Source organism: Ctenocephalides felis, unplaced genomic scaffold, assembly GCF_003426905.1.
Source record: "Ctenocephalides felis isolate EL2017-DRISC unplaced genomic scaffold, ASM342690v1 CF-g0.4_SCAFFOLD_03573, whole genome shotgun sequence".
In the NCBI taxonomy this organism is placed as follows: Eukaryota; Metazoa; Arthropoda; class Insecta; order Siphonaptera; family Pulicidae; genus Ctenocephalides; species Ctenocephalides felis.
In genome coordinates, this window is record NW_020539727.1 from 20,286,929 (window position 1) to 20,309,308 (window position 22,380).

The 22,380-nt window shown below is 27.8% G+C and overlaps 1 protein-coding gene across 1 annotated transcript in view; it reads left to right on the plus strand.

Moving 5' to 3' along the window:
- The window catches only part of LOC113389731 (tyrosine kinase receptor Cad96Ca-like), a 29,825-nt gene extending 7,740 nt beyond the window's left edge, over positions 1 to 22,085 (plus strand). Inside the window, exons 2-14 of the mRNA XM_026626744.1 lie at positions 1,964 to 2,229; positions 4,370 to 4,493; positions 4,569 to 4,744; positions 4,827 to 4,979; positions 7,495 to 7,647; positions 7,790 to 7,924; positions 12,162 to 12,339; positions 12,440 to 12,528; positions 14,625 to 14,790; positions 14,875 to 14,972; positions 15,036 to 15,175; positions 15,248 to 15,389; positions 21,846 to 22,085. Coding sequence (XP_026482529.1) covers positions 1,964 to 2,229; positions 4,370 to 4,493; positions 4,569 to 4,744; positions 4,827 to 4,979; positions 7,495 to 7,647; positions 7,790 to 7,924; positions 12,162 to 12,339; positions 12,440 to 12,528; positions 14,625 to 14,790; positions 14,875 to 14,972; positions 15,036 to 15,175; positions 15,248 to 15,389; positions 21,846 to 22,085 — 2,060 coding nt within the window. The remainder of the gene's footprint in view (positions 1 to 1,963; positions 2,230 to 4,369; positions 4,494 to 4,568; positions 4,745 to 4,826; positions 4,980 to 7,494; positions 7,648 to 7,789; positions 7,925 to 12,161; positions 12,340 to 12,439; positions 12,529 to 14,624; positions 14,791 to 14,874; positions 14,973 to 15,035; positions 15,176 to 15,247; positions 15,390 to 21,845) is intronic.
- Positions 22,086 to 22,380: the final 295 nt, after the last annotated feature.

Consider the following 22,380-nt stretch of genomic DNA (forward strand, 5'->3'; position numbering starts at 1 on the left):
TTTTAATTTTAATTAGTAAAACTAAAAATAATAGTTTATCTTGATGTAAAAACTTTGAAAATAGTTATTCGTTATTCATGCGTCATTTCTACATATAAGAATGGTAAAGAAAAGTATTCGAATAATAAAAATAAACATTTTAAATAAAAAAATGCATTAAATTGAAAAAATAATAAAAAAATATTATATAAATGTTGATACATACTTGTTAATATCAATTTTAGTTTTAAAAAGAATTAAGCTAAACTCGGGTATTGTCTGTTCCAGCAATTTTAATCAATTATTTTTAAACATTCTAAGTGTTTTTTTTGTTTAATAAAATATGATTTCAAAAAAATGAGAACGTCTATCGAATTGCTACTTAAACGTATCTTTTGTTTACTCTCAAAATTTCCTGACCAAATTATGCTTAATTGTTTTTAAAGCCTGATATAATAATTCTAAGTTTTTTGTTCTTTAGTTTGTGGCTTCTAGGGTTTAAAACTCTTTTTTTTTTAAGTTTGAGTAGAGGAAGTTACTTCTTTAAGAAGAAGTCACACTGATTTAAATTAATATATACACTGGTATAAAAATCTAAATTAATATATACAAAACCTTTCTGGGAACCATTACAGACTGATAAGATATCAAATGCTATTGAACCGATATGATTTCTAGAATCAAAACGCTTTCATCTATCTTTTATATTTGGCTATATTTGTCATTTTCCTTTAAACAAAATAAAAACCGGCTTTTTTCACTAAAAAACCGGTTTTTAAATTTCGTAATTTTCGCCAAAAAACCGTTTTTGAAAACCGATAAACCCTAGTACTAATCATAAGGTTTGCTAATTGCTACTGGTATTTTATAAAATCTACATAATTGGACTTAATATTAATGCATTTAATGTGACTAACAGGTTTAAATACTAAAGTTTTTATAAAAAAAAATTAGTTATTTCGTCTAATCAATTCAGTTTTCACTGTTTTTAAATATTTCAGTATTACTTCCAATAGCACTAATAATCACATATACTAAATTGATATTTAATTAGTTGTAAGTGGAATTCTGTCTTGAGGCAATTATGGTATCGTGCCTTAAGGCAAATTGCTGGAACTTCCCGTACCGTAACGAAATGTTCGAGGAATACTGAATGTTTTCAAATAGTTTATTATAAATATTGTAACATTGTCTAATATTTATAAGAATTATATAAACTGAATTGCAGAGTTGAAATTATTTGTAAAGATATTAGAACTATAGTCAGAATTAAAAATAAAATCTGAATATTTTCGATATATAAAAAACTAAAAAAAAAAAAAATGGAACAAATTTTTTTTTCCAAAATCAATTATTTTGTTAAGACAAGCAGAAAGTTCTTTGAATCATTTAAATAGGACGCTTAGTTCTCTCAAAAACTGCCATTTTTTACATATTTAGCTCCGTATCTTCAAAATGGCCGGCCTGCCTTTGCCAAAAACTAATAAACACTTCTCCCAATCATTACTAATTGAATGCTTTTTAGATCATTCAAATCGGATACTTTGTTCTCTCGAAAATTCGATTTCTATTTTCTGCACTCTTTGCACGGTTGATCCGTGCGTCCTAAAACGTGACTGGAAATTTGTATCCATACATACATACACACACACACACACACACACACACATCCATTTTTTCTGAGGTATGCCAAAACGTTCAGAAACCTTCAAAACGTCGAGAAATGTAAAAATTTTCAATTCCGATTTTTGGCCCATTACAATACTTACCCTACGGAAGTTAAAAAATGTTATCAATAATTTACATATGTAAGTAAATATTAAATTAACTTATCAAAGAAGGTTATTACTGGTTTTACAAGGGAAAATACCGAAATACCAGTATTTATTAATTATTCATATCTAGTATGTGTCATTGTGTCCTTTCTCATAGGCCTCTAATATTTACTCCAAACAAATTTCAACCAATTTCTGTCCTTTTCCAGTGAACAGCCAATCGGTTAGCGAGAACACTCCGCCAATAATGCGCCTAGATAGAAATTGGCGAGTGAGCAGCGCCGAGCCGATAGGCAGCGTCATAGTCCGAGTAAGGGCCGAAGACGCCGAAAACGATCGACTGACCTTCGGCATAGAGCCGATTTCAAGGGACTCGAATTTGGGAGGACTTTCGGGAAACGTCGAAAGGGACATCCCTTTTGAAATCGATCCCGACACCGGAGTCGTCACTTTGACTAAGAGCTTGAAAGACAGGGTGAGTAGAAAGGATTGATTTGTAATAAAAAAAAAGTGCGCGTAAGGATCAAACGCGATTGAAGTAAAACTTATTTGCTACTGTACAAGATGGCATTTAAGTGAAAATAAATACATTATATAATAATTTTGAATAATGTTTATTAGTAATATGGTAACACTCGTGATGCACACATTTATTAGTGTCGACAATCATTATACACATTTATATAATGATAAATTATAAATTATATATTTATAATAGCATTAAAAATATGTATAATATTTACAAACAATAATGTAATCAAAGTCATACTTGAGATATGACATGATCGGTTTAAAGTAATTGCTGATTAATAAATTCTATAATATTCGTTCACACAGTGGATTATATTAAGCAACGCCTAAACAAATATTGTTTTTGCAAATTCACTCATCTTGTAACAATTGTGTTTGAAGAACTTCATGTAATTCAAATTAGCATACATTAATTGACTACTTTTTCGATGGTGATATAGTCTCATTCTTTGAACAGCTGTAATATCTGTCTTGCCTAAAAAATTGAAGCCATACTTTTATATTTGTTTTATTTATCAAGCCCTGCACGTGGCTTGATCTATGAATTATTTACTTTTTTATGTGAACGTTAATGCAATGATCATCATCAATATTACGAGGTAATAAATCAATCATATTATTAACGTCAACAGGCACATTTATAATTTGGCCAAACATTCCAAATTGTCTATTTGCATGTCGCAATCGTCTGATTTGCATGAAACACAACCTAGGTGAAATTAATCTTTCAGATACAGTATCTAGTTTAGGTAGATAATTTGGTTTAGGTGAAAATACAAACCTGTTAAATTTATAGAAAGTGCGAATTTTACCCGAATTTAATGCCTTTCGACAAGTTTGACATCCAACCTGATTATTTGAATCAATATTCAAAAAAACATTATTAAGAATTTGTTTTTGAGCATCATTTGATATTTCTAAGTCACTTTGAAACCAAAGTCGATCACACACAAAACATACATAGCCAAAGCTATCATTTGTAAATTATTTTTTAAACAATTTTCGTGCATTTCTAAACAAATTGAAGTCTTTATATGGAAGTTCAAATACTTCATTTGACTCTTGCAAAAGATCAGTTCTTATCACAATATATACAGAATCATCAATTTGCAATTGACGTGATGTAGTTGCTGTATCAGAAAAAGTTACAGCAGTACTTTCATCTAAAAAGATAACAGAATAATATATTCAAATGTGAATAGTTGAAACGTTTTTCGGGAGTCAAATAGCGAAAAAATATTCCTACTTATGCCAACATCTAAATTGATACCTGGCACAAGATTTTATAGTAAATTGGCAGTAACCGATTATTTTCCTGCAGTTGTTTTGTTTGACGATGTAATGTTGATCTTTCAGAGTTTGAACATGCATCAATATTTATAATTACTATTATAATAAATTAAAATTATTCTTCATAGCCATCATAAAAGATAAACATGTAAACTTACGTTAAATTGCCAATGAAGAAATATTGTTTCCACAATTTCACTTATCACGTAATTGTGTTTGTAGAACTTCATTATTGGCTGCTTGTTTATTTTGACTATCTCGCTGGCGATACAGTTTCATTCTTTGAGCAAGTTTAGTATCTGTCTTGCCTATAAAAATATTTTCCATTTTAGTAATAACCTCAAAGGTATATAGAAACCTCGAATAACTCGAATAATACAAATTACTTCAATAAACTTATATTTCTTACGCAGCGCAGATTTTTCCTTTGTTTCATTATTTGCGATCATTTGCACTACAGTTATTTATGAGGGACGAAATAAAATATTCTTCCGATCCTGACATTTTTATTAACTCACAAGTCAGAATTTATACCACTGTTTAACCTTAAAAAGTTTTGACATAACACCGGAAATTTGAACAATATGCTTCGTGCTTTCGGTGACGTATGATGGACGTATGCACGTATAAAGCACGCTTTCGGTGACGCACGCACGTATAAATTAACCAATGACTCTTACTTCACCTTGGCGTAACAGTTTCCGTTGCATTTGTACGGATTTACACCCATGTTGCGCCTAAAGAAGTTTTACTTCAAAAATATGGTATTGATATTTTTTTTATTTTTTATCCAGGGTGGCCAAAACTTTTTCCTGTACGTCACTGTGTTTGATGGCCAACTGAAGGCCAAAAATGAAGTCTATGTTAATATTGTGGACTCTGATAAACCTACCAAAGTTGTTGCTCCACACAACCAAGGTGAGATTTTGTAAATTCTTTTTATTCATTTAATTTTTTGTAGTATTACTAATAAATATGTTTTTTTTTGAACAGCTCCTCCACCGCCACCAAGAATTCCACCATTTCTATCAGTACCAGGTTACAATAATCGTCCTCCAATATCATCACCAGATTTGAACGTTTTTTTAAACAATAATAATATAAATATAAACCAAGAAGGAGTTGGTGTGGTTGAACCAAGTGTGGCCAAAAAAGATGGTCCTAAAATGGTGAGTCAATAAAATCTAGATAATGGTTTTAACTAGGGTTTATATATAATTTTTTTTAACATTTTTTTCATTACTTTTGCAGACAAATGCATCTCCCAATTCAACCAAACTTCTACCATCAATCGATTTCCATCCCTTACCAGCAAATACCACAACTGTTGGGGTAACTGACACCAATTTTGGCAACCAAACTTTGGGGGATGATTTGGATAATGAAGATGATACCACGACAAAGGTAAAAATTTAATATAATTATAAATTTTAAAATAAAAAATTTAATTTCAAAAAGAATTGAAAAATCACTGGTGGTACCTTGGTAGTTTTTGGTGAATTTTTGTCGTTGATGAAAAAAATTGTTGGGAAATTTGATAGTATAAGTATTAGAGGTTGAAGTAAATTATAAAATAAAATATTTAATCGTGGTTATATCCAGGATGAAACACCATTGGTGGTACCATGGTAGTTTTTGTAAAATTTTGTCTTTGATGAAAAAAATTGTGGGAAAGTTTGATAATTTTAGTAATGGAGGTTGGAATAGGTAAATTTGTATACCAGAAATTTTTGGGAAAAATAATAAATTCTAAAATAAAAAATTTAATTGTGGTTACATTTAGGATGAAAGACTACTGGTAGTACCATGGTAGTTTTTGTAATTTTTTGTCGTTGATGAAAAAAAATGCAAAAAAGTTTGATAATTTTAGTAAAGGAGGTTGAACTAGATAGATTTGTGTACCAGTTTGTGAAATTTTTGGGAAAAATAATAAATTCTAAAATGAAAAAATCTAATTGTGGTGAAAACCATAATGAACAACCACTGCTGGTACTATGGTGGTTTTTGTAAATTGTTGTCGTTGCTGGAAAAAATTGCGGGAAAGTTTGATAATTTAAGTCATTGGTGTCAAAGTAGACATGTTGATGCACCAGGTGTTAAAATTTTAGAAGTGTAAATACAAACGGTGCGTGCAGTAGGACATTTGAAACTCATGCGAAAGATTTCTTGTTGTACTAGTGACGTAGTAGTTTTTGTATATTGTTGTAAATATTTTGGAATTTTGTTAGAAATTGTACTAATTTGAATAACTTGTGTCAAAGTGAATGGATTGGTGTACTAGTTATCAAAATTTTAGAAGTGTAACACAAATGGTGCGTGCAGAAACACGTTTTGAAAACAAGCAAAAGATTATTTTTGTTACTAGTAACGCAGTAATTTATGCAAATTGTTATCAATATTTCAAAATTTTGTATGGAAGTTTTCAAATTTGAACAATTGGTGTCAAATAGGATATATTGATATACTAGTTGTCACAATTTTAGGAGTGTAGTACAAACGGTGCGTGCAGCAACAGGTTTTGAAAACAAGCAAAAGATTACTTATGGTACTAGTGACGTAGTAGTTTTTGTAAATTTTTGTAAATAATTTAAAATTTTGTATGGGAGTTTTCAAATTTTAGTAATTGGAGTCGAAGTAGGTAGATTTGTGTACCAGTTATCAAAATTTTAGAAGTGTAGTACAGACGGTGCGCGCAGTAACACGTTTTGAAAACAAGCAAAAGATTACTTATAGTGTGAGAACTGTAGTAGATTTTGTAAATTGTTGTAAATATTTCAAAATTTTGTATGGAAGATGGCTAATTTCAATAATTAATGTCAAAGTTGATATATTGATATACTTGTCACAATTTTAAGAGTGTAGTACAAACGGTGCGTGCAGGACCACGTTTTGAAAACAAGCAAACGATCACTTATGGTTGTAATGACGTAGTAGTTTGTGTAAATTGTTGCAAATATTTCAAAATTTTGTATGGAAGTTTTTTAATTTTAGTATATAGTATCTAAGTAGATATATTGATGCACTAATTACCCCAAATTCAGTACTGTAGCACAAACGGTGCTTCCAAAAACAGTTCCTAAACATCTATACAAGTCCTAATGATGCTTTGACCTAAGGAAGATTTTTTGGGCCTGTACAATAGGGCGTATAGTTTTAGCCTCCAAATTTATTAAATACAATAAACAAAATATTGATAACAATATTTGCTACATTAAATTTATTCCAGTGGTTCCCAATTTTTTAATAAAATTCTTATTTATCATCAATTCAAACACCAGAACTAGTCACCACCTATTCCAATCATTTATAAAATTTGGACGTGCACAATAGAACGTAAAGTTTAAACCTCCGAAATTATTGAAAACGATACACAAAATATTAATGACAATATTTGCTACATTAAATTTATTCCAGTGGTTCCCAAATTTTTAAAAAAATCCTCATTTGTCATCAACTCTAACACCAGAACTAGTCATCACCTACTCCAATCATTTATAAAATTTAGACGTGCACAATAGAACGTAAAGTTTAAGCCTCCAAAATTATTGAAAACAGTACACAAAATATTGATGACAATATCTGCTACACTAGATTTACTCCAGTGGTTCCCAATTTTTTAATAAAATTCTTATTTGTCACCAAATCGAACACCCAGAACTAGTCATCACCTACTCTAATCATTTATAAAATTTGGACGTGCACAATAGAACGTGAAGTTTAAGCCTCCAAAATTATTGAAGACGATACACAAAATATTGATAACAATATTTGCTACAATAAATTTACTCCAGTGGTTCCCAACTTTTTAATAAAATTCTCATTTCTCACCAATTTGAACTCCAAAACCAGGCATCACCTACTCCAATCATTTATAAAATTTGCCAGATTTTTTATTTACCTTATTTTTATTATTTTTTAGATTCCAGCTATGGTAACATACAATTTTACGATCACTGTTATACCAATGGCAATTGTAGCAGTGGTTTCCATTTTGGGGTCCGGATTTGTTTTTTTGTGCCGAAAGAAATTGTGCATGTGGAGGAATGGCAAAGTCGATAAAAATAATGAAGAGGTGCGTAAATTGATTACAAATAGTAATTATTACTTGAAATTGATTTTAGCCTGAAATTTATCGCATTTTTTCAATTTGATTTACTATGTTATCTTATTTTGACTCCAATATTCTAACTTTCATTATATATTTTTTTTTCCAGAGTAAAGATCCTTCTGGAGGCATAGCCCTTCAGGAGGCCCCAAGTGATGCTTCCATGGGCAACTGGAGGGCTCCAAGGGCCACTTCAAACAGATATGAACCTTGGGACCAACAAGGATCCAGGATTTTGGCCCAGGTAAGGAACCATATTAACATGGTCAACCTAATTTGATAAATTGCTTTTGATATATTATTCAGTTTGTGTTGCTGTTTTGAAGTATACAGAGTTGTTGTAGGGCCTCATGTTGTTAGACAAAGTTTTTGATGAATTAATTTTGAACCTATTTGTTCAATACGACTTTTATGTAAATCGAATGGTTTAGAAGTTATTGAATATCTAATGCATAATTGTACCTTAACTAATGTAAAGATTTGGACTACTACTCTGTTGGACTTAAGGGGCACAACTAGTGTGAAATTTTCAAAGAATCGAATTTTCAATTTTTCCATATTTCGATAGCTTATACCTTTAAAAATAACATACCAAAATTTTAAATCGATATCTTAAATAGTTTTTGAGTCACAGCCATTTAAAGAGTATATATATATAATATATAGTATAACGATTATTTAATCTTTAAACGCGTTTTTCTCGAAACAGCATTTTCCGAATTTGCTGCAGCGATTACTCAAAAACAAATGATCCGATCACTATCAACTTTTTTTTACATGTTCTAAATATAGTTCTCCGTAAAATGAACTATCGATTTTTTGATCGGATCAAAAATCGAATTTTGGCAGTCCAAAAACGACCAAAATTTTGGGTACAATTCGACTTTTTTTTAAAAAACGCCGTCATTTTGTCAATATTTCATTTTTTTTCTTTATCGTAGTTCATTTTACAGACAATATTATCTAGTTTAACGAGATTTTTTTTTTAAATTTTATCCACGTAGAAGGCCGGAATCACTGCAGCAGTGAAAGGTCTTTATTTGTCGCGCCATTGGAGATCGACGATAACTTAAAGAAAAAATTAATTTTGTTCTTCAAAAATTTTACTAGGTATTCTTAAAATATGTATAAATATATTCCTAAAATTTTGAAATGATTGATAAAGTAGTTTTTTTAATATAGATTCCCAAAAATCACCTTGTTTTTAGGCGGTTACACTAGTTGTGCCCCTTAAAGCACTTTAGAATATTTTATCATTTCCTAATAATGATTTTTTTTCAACATGATGTTTCTATTCAAATAGGTCATATAGTTTTAATTTAACCCCAGTTTTTTATTATCGAATTGTTTCCACGATGTTAGGGAGTTTTTTTCGTACAGATTTGGCTTTGTGCGAAAGTGGTCCGTCCATTAACCCGGAAACAAAAGTATTAAAAACCATGATAAGAGCTCAAAGTATTATCACACATTTTTATTATTGAAAAACACATATTTGATGCTAAAAAAATTACATATGAAACTTTAGCCATAACAATTTCTTCAAGTTTCTCTGGTCCTAGCCTAATTACAATAGTGATTTACAGTTTTTTTCAATTTGTTGTAAATATTTTCGGGAGAACGATTATTAAATTTAATGACAGCAGGCAAAGTAAATAAATTGAGGTACCAGGTGACAAAATTACAGATCTGTAATACAAACGGTGCGACCTGGAACACTTTTATAAATCACCGGTAGAAGTTTTAATCAATCATTATCCATAGTACACATCTTGCTAACCAAAGACATTTTTCATTTGTTTTAGCAACAAATTGTACTATTTTTCTAATATCTCAAAAACTAATAAAGTTACTAAAAAACAATATAAGAGGAAAAAATAGTTTATAAAATTCTTTAAATGTTTCTTTAAGACAATTTTGTGCTTATATCAATATTTACAACGTTACATTTATTTGAAAGCTTAAATATTTTTGTTTTTCTAAATAATATTTAATACTCATAAACTTTAGAAACTTTGATGTAACAAACGGTACAAAATTGTATTATTTTTCTAATATACGGTTGTCAAATATCTCCCTTCCGCCTTTTTGTATTATAAACCAAGAGCAAAAAAGCGGAAGGGAGATATTTGACAACCTAATATCTCATAAACTAATAAAGTTACTAAAAAACAATATGAGATTAAAAGATAGTTTATAAAATTCTTTAAATGTTTCTTTAAGGCAATTTTGTGCTATTTTCAATATTTACAGATTTACATTCGTTTGACAGCATAAATATTCTTATTCATCATTCAGAAGTTTAAACCAGAAGTTTTATTAATCTTAAGTCTCAAAAATGTTAGTGAAGACAAAAGTTTAGAATATAATTTAATTTATATATATAAGACTAACATTTGAAGTCATCAACTGAATCTACTATTGATAGTACATGCCTTTTTATTATTACCAATTCTTGGCTTTGTTTGTTTACAAAATTTAAATGATCAAAAACAAATGATATATATTTGACTAGAAAACTATATAAACATGTGTACACACTTTTTTTTAAGTCTGGCCTACGTTCAAACTCAAAAATATTTATGCAAAACCCATTTTATCTCTCTCAAAGCCATAACAATTCCTTCAAGTTTACTCGAATATTGAATTGAATGATACACTTTTGTGTCACATTTTCATATTATTTATTACCAGAAAGCACTTTAGGCAAAAAAGTAAAAAATCAATAACCACATAGAATAGTTGAATAAACTTGTCATCCAAAAAGACAACTTGAACCTTTGTACACCTGAAAATACAACCTTTTTTTCATTGGTTTTTGATATACATCATAAGGCCAGATGCCATTCATATAATTGTTTACTACAAATTCTTATTGAATAACTAACTTGTAAATTAATTTTAGTATTATTAATAAACTAAACTATATATTTATACATTTTTAAATTCAAACGGTACAAAATTTTACTTTTTTTTATAATACCTCAAAAACTAATAAAGTTACTAAAAAACAATATGATATGAAAAAATAGTTTATAAAAATCTTTAAATGTTGTTCTAAGATAATTTTGTGCTATTTTCAATATTTACAGATTTACGTTTGTTTGACCGTATAAATATTTTTATTCACCATTCAGAAGTTTTAGCCAGAAGTTTTATTAATCTTAAGTAACAAAAATGTTACTAAAGACAAAAGTTTAGAATATAATTTAATTTATATATATATATATATATATATATGTATATATATATATATATATATATACGAGGTCTGTTCAAAAAGTTTTCGTAATTTTCGTTTTTTCAAAAAAATATTTATTTATTCGTCTACATTAATGTGGTCCCCTTCAAAGTAGTCCCCCCCAGATATAATACACTTATGCCAGCGTTTTTTCCAATTTTCGAGCACCCTTGATATTCACTTTTTGATATGTCCTTGAGCACTCTCGGCGATTTTCTTCAATCGAGGAAAACCGCCGTCCTTTCATGGGTCTCTTCAACTTTGGGAATAGGAAAAAGTCACACGGAGCCATATCTGGTGAATTTTTGCACTTTGCAACACTTTATTTCATTTTTTACGCAAAATTTAATACAAATTCTTTGACTTTTTCAATTCTTCCATTGTAAAAATCGCCGAGCTCAGAAAAACACGTCGAACCTTAGCGACTACCACAGACAAAGTAAACAGTGATATAGCTGAAAATTTCATCATACTTTAGGGGCATGTATACCAACACAATAAAAAAAAAATTTGACAATCAGACACTACAGACCCGCGAAATTTAATTATTAGTAATTCCGGGTACTTTTTGAACAGACCATGTATATACAAACAGTGCGCCCTAGACTAACATTTGAAGTTTTCAATTGAATCCACTATTGATAGTACATGCCTGTTTATTATTATCAATTTTTGCCTTCGATTGCTTACAAAATTTAAATTATCAAAAACAAATGATATATCTATATATATATATATATTTGGCTACAAAACTATATAAACATGTGTACACACTTTTTGTAAGTCTGGCTCGGGTATAAGCTCATAAATATTTATGCAAAATCTAATTCAACACTCCAAAAGCCATAACAATTCCTTCAAGTTTACTCGAATATTGAATTGAATGATACACTTTAGTGTTACATTTTTATATTATTTATTACCAGAAAGCACTTTAGAGTTTAGACAAAGAAGTAAAAAATCAATAGTAACATAGAATAGTGTAATAAACTCGTCCTCCAAAAAGACAACCTAAAAATTCCACTTTTTTTTTTTTCTTGGCTTTTGATATACATCATAAGGCCAGATGCCATTTATATAATTGTTTACCACAAATTCTTATTGAATAATTAACTTATTATTACTAGCTACTAGTGTTTGTACATTGATTGGGAAAATAACATTTTCTTTGAGTAAATTTCAACTTCAACTACTTTTTATCACTACATTTTTTATTATTTTTATCTGATTTTTTTTCCTCCAGGAGGCCAATATAAGTCCATCCTGTACGACAAACCTGGACGCAATTCCTGCCAGGTTTTCGTCCAGGGAACCAATCCAGGATCGTTGGGAATTTCCAAGACACAAAATTAAAGTTTATGATATTTTGGGCGAAGGCGCATTCGGGCAAGTTTGGCGTTGTGAAGCTCAAGACATAGACGGTGAGTTGGTGGAAAATTAAAGAAAAACACTATACATAACATCACAATATATATATATATATATATATATATATATATATATATATAAATTGTTATTTAGGTAAGCAAGGACCAAGTACTGTAGCTGTCAAGACTTTGAAAGGCAACGCTACAGAGAGGGACAAAAAGGACTTGGAGTCGGAATTACAGGTAATTTTTTTTACTAAAACCATCCTAATTTTATTACTATATTTTTAACTTCCCGTAGAAAACTTTTAGATTGCTGCAATAACATCAAAAAGTCAAAAAAATGTTGAAAAAATATCACGATTAGAAATGACTTTTACTCGGTTTGCTTTCTAATATCCAACGGTTAATAAAAAATTACTTTAGTTGTTTTTTTATACATTTAGTTTCATCAAGAGTTTTTGTACAAAAAAAATCCGGTTTGATTCTGTTAAGATTTGGCAAAGTTAGATCCGTGGCGCTAGGGTACGAGCTTTGGTCTCGCAACCATAGGGATACTGTGATATCATGATGTAATGATATCAGATTTTTGCTTGAGTAAAAATAACAAATATTCTGATTTTTACTTTTAAATATGATGCCTAGTTAAAAAAGAACCTTCAAATTGCTACAATGACATCAAAAAGTCAAAAGAATGTTGACAAAATATCACGATTAGAAATGACTTCTACTGGGTTCACTTTCTAATATCCAACTGTTAACAAAAAATTTGATTTTGTTTGAATTTAGTTGGTTTTTTATATGTTTAGTTTCTTCAAGAGTTTCTGTACAAAAAAAATCCGGTTCGATTATGTTAAGATTTGGCAAAGTTAGATCCGTGGCGTTAGGGTACGAGCTTCGGTCTCGCAACCATAGGGCTACTGTGGGATACTTTTGCTTTCAAATATGATATTGAGTAAAAATTGCAAATTATTTTTTTAAATTGCATATTGTCAGGGTTTCACACAAATGACGAGTAAACACATCAAAACGCAAAATTCTGCCACTCGTCCATGACGAGTATATTCGTCAATCACATTTAACTGGTCAAATTATAAATCATAAATACATTTATCATCGAAAATGTGATGAATTTTATATTGAGTTTATATGGATATAAACAGTGGTAAATTGCCTAACTTGATTAAATACAGATTTATTTCATACTTTGTTTAATGAATTTGATTTGTGATTAATTCGAAAATATTTATTACACAGATAAAAATGAAAATTATTTTCTGAAAGTTGATTTTTGTACGAATGAAATTTGTATGTATGTGTTATCAGAAAAATGCAGTACTATCACTTTATCTTATTTTCATATAATAAATCTTATTTAAATCTCTCTGTGTGTCAATGTAAGTTAATTCATTTGAAATCCATTTAAATTAATTACATAACATGAATTGATGTATTGATAAAATGCCAATTCAAGAATAATTTCCAAATTTCAATTTTAAGCAGAAGAGTGAGGACGTACTTATTCATTATAAAATTTATTTATAATATTTTTAAAAAAAGATTTTTTCTATTTTAAGCAGAAAAGTGAGATCGTATTTTAAAAAAAATAATTATTCTATTTATTTAAAAATGAATTCTTACAATTTCAAGCATAAGAGTGAGGTCATATTTCATCAAAAATTAATTTATAATATTTTTTTTTTCAAAATTTACTTTTAATTTTATTTGAAAAATAATTTTTTGTATTTTAACCAGAAGATTCTTACAATTTTAAGCATAAGAGTTAGGTCATATTTTTTCACAAAATTTATTTATAACATTTTTGAAAAATGAATTAATTAAAAAAAATGACCCAGGCCAAGCACAGTCTAAGCGCCACTCTGGTACAAATATTTACCCAAGTGCGTTTATACTGTTTAAGCACTTTTCCGATTTTGTGAAAACTATTGAAAAATTTGAAAATGCCGCCAAGCTAAGCACTGTATAAGCGAAAATGTCGCACAGAATTATTTGCAAATGCGTTGAGACTGTGACTATACGGGAGCAGTTTTTCAATTTTGTGTAAATTAGGCAACTATTTTTTTTTTAAATAGAATTCGAAATGAAATGACGATTGTTAATGTTCTGGAGATAAACTGATTTATGATTTATGATTTACATTCGATCTGCTCAGATATAACAAGACAGCAAAAATAATGAAAGTTACACTATTTGTAATAATATATTTGAAAACGTTTAAAATTTCTCGAATATTTCATTACGGTACGGAAAGTTTTAGCAATTTGCCTTAAGGCACGGTGCCATACACCACTAGTTATTAAAATGTATTTTTTCTTCAGGTTATGAAACAATTAGGCCCTCATCCAAATGTGGTGAGACTTTTAGGATGCTGCAGCGATCGCCATCCGATTTTAGTAATTTTGGAATTTGTTGCTAAGGGCAAACTTCAGCAGCATTTGAGGGATTCCAGGGCAAATACTGCCAGTGGGGAAGCCAGACATTACGGTAATAATTGAAAATATATTGCTTGTAGAATGAGTTAGAGATTTGTTGGAGGTTTATTGATGTTTTGGGACTTTTTCCCCAAAGGTAACACCCATGGAAGTGGAGCAGCCTTGACTTCTAGAGAGTTAACAGCTTATGCTTACCATGTTGCAAGAGGAATGGAATTTTTGACAGCAAAAGGGGTAAGTTTATATATATATATATAAAACTTGGATAAATTCACATATGTATTTTTACCTATTTAGATTATCCATCGAGATTTGGCAGCCAGGAACGTTTTGGTAACCGAAGATGGTGTTTGCAAAGTCGCCGATTTTGGTTTTGCTCGTGATTTGGAATCTAAACATGTTTATGAGAGGAAAAGCGAAGGACGGTTGCCAATTAGGTTAATATGATAAAAATCATCATAGTAAATTATACATTAGTCTGACATATTAATCTTCTATCTTTTTTCTAGATGGATGGCTCCAGAATCCCTCTACGACAACGTTTTCTCAGTACAATCTGATGTTTGGAGTTTTGGGGTCCTCATGTGGGAAATTGTGACCCTAGGGTCAACGCCTTATCCAGGTCTATCAGCTGCCGATGTCATGAGAAAGGTAAATTTCTTAAATATATATATATATAAGGTTGTCAAATATCTCCCTTCCGCCTTTTTGTATTATAAACCAAGAGCAAAAAAGCGGAAGGGAGATATTTGACAACCTAATATAACATACTTGTCACGATGTCCGGAATATACTCCTAAACTACTGAACCGATTTTGAATTTTTTTGGCTCACGGTGTGCACTTATATTTAACTTAAATCATAGGCACTATTAAAAATGTTGGTTTTTATTTGAAATACTAAAATTTAAGAATTTTTATCGTTTTATTCAAAACTTTTATATCGGAGTGTATAAAAGTGTTCCCTAGGAAATGTTGTAAATTTTATCTAGTTTCACCCTGTCTTATTCAAAGGGGTGGTTTCATATGAAATTTTTGAGTTATTTGACTAAAACCAGAAAAAGTGTCCCGAATTTTCTATTTATTGCTTAAGAATGAAATATCGAATTCAAAGTCGTTTTATTCAAAACTTTTATATCGGAGTGTATAAAAGTGTTCTCTAGGAAATGTTGTAAATTTTATCTAACTGAAATTTGGCAAAAACCAAAAAATGTGCCAAATTTGCTATTTATTGCTAAAAAATTTTATTCAAAACTTTTATATCGATTAATAATTAACTTCCCGTAGGGTAAGTTATAGTAATCGCAAAAAATCGAAAATGAAAATTTTTATATATCTTTACGTTTCAGAGGTTTCTGAACATTTTGGCATACCTTAGAAAAAATGGATGTATGTGTGTGTGTATGTGCGTGCGGATACAAATTTTCGTCGACGATTTCGGGAACAAGGATGAAGCAATTTGAATAATTTAAAAAACATTCGATTCGTATTGATAAGGAGACGTGCTGATTAGTTTTTGGCGAAGGCAGGTCTAGCCGTTCCGAAGATACGGGACAAAAAGTGCCGAAAACGGTAACTCAGTTTCTAAGAGAACGGAGCGTCCGATTTGAATAATTCAAAAAACATTTCACTTGTATTGACAAGATGAAGAATCTATAAAATTTTCATGAAGGTAGGTCTCGCGGTTTCGGGGATATGGAGGAAAAAGTAAAAAAATGAGCCATGTGGCGGTCAAAAATGATCATTAGACATATGCACATCAAATTATCAGATATTTTATAGAGATTTTAACAATAAGTATACATTTTGTTAACATTCCTATGGGTTCCGTACCAATGCTTATCCGTTAGACGGCGACGCGGCGCTTACGCGCTTTATATTTTGTCCCTATGCAGTTAAAGCAGTACGATTGCTTTGAAAAAAAGTTTAGATCTTCCAAAATATGTCAAAATAAAGAAAACAATTAAAAAAAAAAAAAAAAAAATTAAAAAAAAAATAAATAAATAATTTTTTTTTTCAAAAAAAGTAATTTTTTGTCCAATTTATAGTTTCTTAAAAATCTTATTTTTTCGAAATAAAATTATTTAAAAATGGTAATCGTTAATAAATTTTTTGTACCGGAAGTTCCAGCAATTTGCCTTAAGGCACAATGCCTTAATTGCCTTAAGACAGAATTACACTTACAGCTAGTTTTCTTTATTTCAGGGCTGTTTTTTTGTCTTGAAACTTTGTATATTCTGTGTATTCATAAAATTTAGTTTTATAAAACTAATTAATATTTTTTTATAAAATAAAATTGTTTGGTATATTTCTTTATTTTTTAAAAAATATGTAAAAAATTTATGTATTCCAACACAGAACTATTTTTTTTGTTTTGGAACTTCCTATATTTTGTATATTCATAAAATTTAGTTTTATAAAACTTATTAATATTCTTTTATAAAATTAAATTGTTTGGTATATTTCTTTCATTTGGAACCAAAAATAGATACATTATTTATATTTTTAACTTATAACATTTCAACACAGGACTATTTATATTGTCTTGAAACTTTCTATATTTTGTACATTCATTAAGTTTCATTTTATATTTTTTTAAATGTATTTTTTAAAATATAATATTTTACAGTATGTTAAAATTTGTCAAAAAGTGATATAATAGTCTCTAATAATTAAGTGATATAATAATATCTAATAATTTATTGAGATTGTGCTTATATTAAAAGCTTTGCAAAACTTTTACAAATTTAAAACAAAAAACTTAATTTTGTACACAGAACAAATTCATACTTCTAAAAATACAAATTAAACTGAAAAAATGTCTAAAAAAATATAATATAGTAGATAAAAACATCTGTAATTCAAAAACGTAATAAAAATATAATAAAAACGAATTTAGAAATTAATTAATAATATTGAAGTAAATATAAATTTTAATCAAATTTTAATAAAAACTTGACTACTAACACTGAACGTATTCCTATTATAAAAAATACTAATTTTAGAAATATCGAAATATCGAATTCAAAGTCGTTTTATTCAAAATTTTTATAGCGGAATGTATAAAAGGGTTCCCTAGGAAATAATGTAAAATTTATTTAGTTTTACCCTATCTAACTGAAAATGGGTGGTTCCATATGAAATTTTTGAGTTATTTGACCTAAACCAAAAAAAGTCCCAAATTTCTATATTTATTGCTAGAAAATGAAATATCGAATTCAAAGTCGTTTTATTCAAAACTTTTATATCGATTAATAATTTTGGCAATAAACAACAATAAATTGTGAATTTTGAAAGCCAAAGCAAAGCAAGTCTGGGTTTAATAGTATATTAATTTAATAATAATATTAGTTCATTCGTTAAACTAAATACTACTGTTGCAAAAAGACTTTCAAATTACTTTTATTATTGTTATTATTTTTTTTTTTGTTTTTTTTTATTTGACTTGTTATTGTTAAAATACTTAATAATTAATTAACTAAAAACTTATAACTTAAAACATTTAAAAAATTGTGAAACAAAATTTTGATTTTTTTTTATTACTATTTTATATGACTGTTATTGTTAAAATACTTAAGAATTAGTTAACCAAAAACTTATAATTCAAAAACACTTATAAAATTCTGAAACAAAATTTTGACTTTTTTTTAATTACTATTTTTATATGACCCTTATTGTTAAAATACTTAATAATTAGTTAAATAAAAACTTATAATTTAAAAACACTTAAAAAATTGTGAAACGAAATATTTCTTTCATCAAAATGCCTAAAAATTTGTAAAAGAAAAAACTTATAATGTAAAAATAATTGATAATAATAATAAAAATGATAATGATAATGCTAATAATAATAATATTAAAAATAATAACAATAATACAAGACACTTAAATTTGTTAAAATATCATAAAATAACTTAAAATTTGTTAAATAAAATAATTACATTGTAAAAGTATTGTAAAGATTATTAAAATCTTTATTAACCATATAAATCTTGTTAAATTTAAAAAAAATACATGCAACAAACTAGTTATATTTAAATATAATTAAAATTAACTGAATATAAATTAGTTGGTTTATAGTAAATAAAATGAATAATAAATAAATAAGTAATAAAATAGCTATTAATTAATTAAATTATATTAAACCTATAAAGTATTGACTTAAGCCTCATTATAATATTATTATACCGACGGCTTGTAAAATAAATAAATAAATAAATATATACTTATATATGTATATATATATATATATATATAAATTATTTTCATCTTTGAGAAGTTTTCCAGACAGCATCGATAATGCTTTTGCTTTGATTCTCTGGAAGTTATTAAATATTTTAACGATATTGTCCAATTATGTTATCTCACTTTGAAATTGATATGAAATTCCTTTATAGTCCATTTTTAGACGTTTATAATATATATATATATATATATATATATATATATATATATATATAATGAAGTTCGAGACTTTCTTGCAAATGACGTTTATTTAAAGTCAAGCAATTAATTTCAAATTGGAAAATTTATGAGTCTACACAATTAACTAATGTCACTTCCACTATTAAATATAACTTTATTTGAAGACGAAATTTAATTTAAAAAAAAAGTTTCATGTATAACTTATTATATCGACAGCAAAAAACAGTTTTTAGTTTATGGTACAAAGAATTATTTAGTACACAAGAATCTATTAACACAAATTAAGTGATCATACTTTTATTGACTCTCGTACTATAAAAAATTAATTGCTCTTTGATTAGTATTTGTATTTGTAAAAAATTCTAAAATTTATAATGATATGCATAAAAGTCAAACATTTATCTAAAGTTTTAAAGAATCCAGAAATTAGAGATCCGGAAGAAAAAAAACTTGTGTCTCATTTTTAAAACAAAATTGTTCACATTAATTGAAAATAAAAAATGTATTACAAAAGGACAAAAATCTTTACACAAAAATGCTGAATATTATTAGATTTCAGAAGGCATAGCTTTTGTATTCTTCATAATTATTGAAGATAAAAAAGTTATGAAGTGATATTTGAAAAATCTTTAAAAATTTGGTACAAAGTATTATTTAAATTTAAATCTCTTGTAATCTGGTGATACTATTGAGCAATATAATCGAACCATCAACAATAAAAACCTAAATTATAAATAGTTTAGCATTATATTAATCATAACAATAATATATTCGTAATAAGTTTGGAATTTGTTCTGAAATGTATGTAGTTTATATTTTTGTAATTCCAAAAATAGTTTTGGGTATAACATACTCAAATAACAACATTTTACTACAAATAATCTTCGAGATTTAAAAAGAGTAAATTTTTTTTATTGGCTCAAAGAAACAAATCACGTTACCATATTTTTTTGGAAAGCATATATTTTGAAATTTTGTAATAATTCTGTAATTTGATAATAATAATTAATTTGAACTTATTTGTTTTACAAATTTTGTAACCATTTTATATTAACATACTGAAGAAGATCGTTTTAGTTTACTTGAGATTTAGGAACTCAAAGTTTACTAATTATTCCTAAACAATTTTGTTCTAAGATTTTTAAATTAATTTATACGGATTTATAGATAATTTAATTAGCTTTCTAATGATATTAAATAATAATGATATTTTTATTTAATGTATAACAGAATAAATGTATTTGTAAACGGAAGCGTTGTAGATAAAACAATATGGACACCTGACGACTATATTAATTGCAAAGTTTGATGAATTATCTTTAAATAATTTTATTCTAATAGTTACAAAGTTTTATTTACAGAATTATAGATAATTTTATTGATCTTTCAATGACATAACTTAATATATAATATATAAAATATAAAAGTTTTGAATAAAACTCTTTTGAATTCGATATTTCATTCTTAAGCAATAAATATAGAAAATTCGGGTTAGTTTCTTGGTTTTTGTCAAATAACTCAACATTTTCATATGAAACCCATCTTTTTAGTTAGATAGGGTAAAACTAGATAAAATTTACAACATTTTTCAGGAAACACTTTTATACACTCCGATATAAAATTTTTGAATAAAACGATTTTGAATTCGATGATATTTCATTCTTAAGCAATCAATATAGAATATTCGGGACATTTTTTTGGTTTTTGTCAAATAACTCAAACATTTTTTATGCAACCATCCCTTTTCAGTTAGATAGGGTGAAATTAGATAAAATTTACATTTCCTAGGGAATACTTGTAAACACTCCGATAAAAAAGTTGTGCATGTGTGTGCAAAATATGTGCATTTGCGGACACTATAAGCCGATTTCACACTCGTTTAAATGACGAACATGCCCCCGGACTTGATTTTGCAAGTCGCATAAGAAGTTTCGTAAACTATTTTAGTTTCAATTTATTATTATTATTATTATTATTATTATTATTATATTATATTATTGTTATTATTTTTATTATTATTATTATTATTTTACTATTTCTATTATTGTTATTTTGTTATATTTTTTATTTTTCTAGTATTATTTTATTATTCAAAAATTTTATTTATATTAGGTTGTCAAATATCTCCCTTCCGCCTTTTTGTATTATAAACCAAGAGCAAAAAAGCGGAAGGGAGATATTTGACAACCTAATATTATTTATTAATTTTATTTTCATTATTATTTGCTTATATTTTATATCAAATCATATTACGGATATTATTTTCATGTAAATTTTATCCTTTGCACTTTTATTTATTTAAATTATGTTATTAATCATCAATATTACTTGATGTTAATAATTTAGCAGTTTTAATAATTATTGAAATTAATTTAAAAAAAAAAAAGTAGTTTCAATATATATTTTGCATTCAAATATCAAATCAAGCGAGAAGTATCACTCATCTTTTGCCCTCTACTTTAAAATAGTATTGTTGAAAAACTGCAAAACGTGTTTTTGAGATAATGCTTTCCATCAACATTTGATATGATGGCACCAGCCAAAAAATGCCCCCAAAACAAATATCCACTTCTTTTTTCCAAATTTCGATTAACCAACATCTAACCAATATATTACTTCAACAATCTAATATATTTTCATTCCAATTACACAATTTCATTGATAGTCAATCTATTTTTCCCAGGTTCGTGACGGTCATCGTCTAGACAAACCAGAGCACTGCAAACGCGAATTATATAATATAATGTACTACTGTTGGGCCAGAGAACCGGCAGACAGGCCCGGATTCCCAGAATGTGCCGAATTATTAGAAAGACTTCTTCTACAAGACACAGATTACATAGAAATGGAACTATTTCCGGAACACAGTTACCAGAATTTGCCGACTTTGAGCGAGACTGAAGTCACCGGAGAAAAACTGTAAAGGTAATAATTTATTTGAATTTCATAAAGCATAAGCAGAGGCACAAAGATCTACTTTTGTTAATCGACAATATATCTGTTTATATTGTGACAGCAACGTAACACATCTTTTGCCCTCTACTTTCAAATAGTATTGTTGAAAAACAGCAATACGTCACGTCTTATTGAGATAATGCTGGAATCAATGATAATAATTTTCGCACTCAATTTGGTACAATTTATAATAACTTTCAGATGCGTGACTGTGCCCCTAATAGAATAAAAACATTCTAAAACAATAAAAATACAATTTTGGA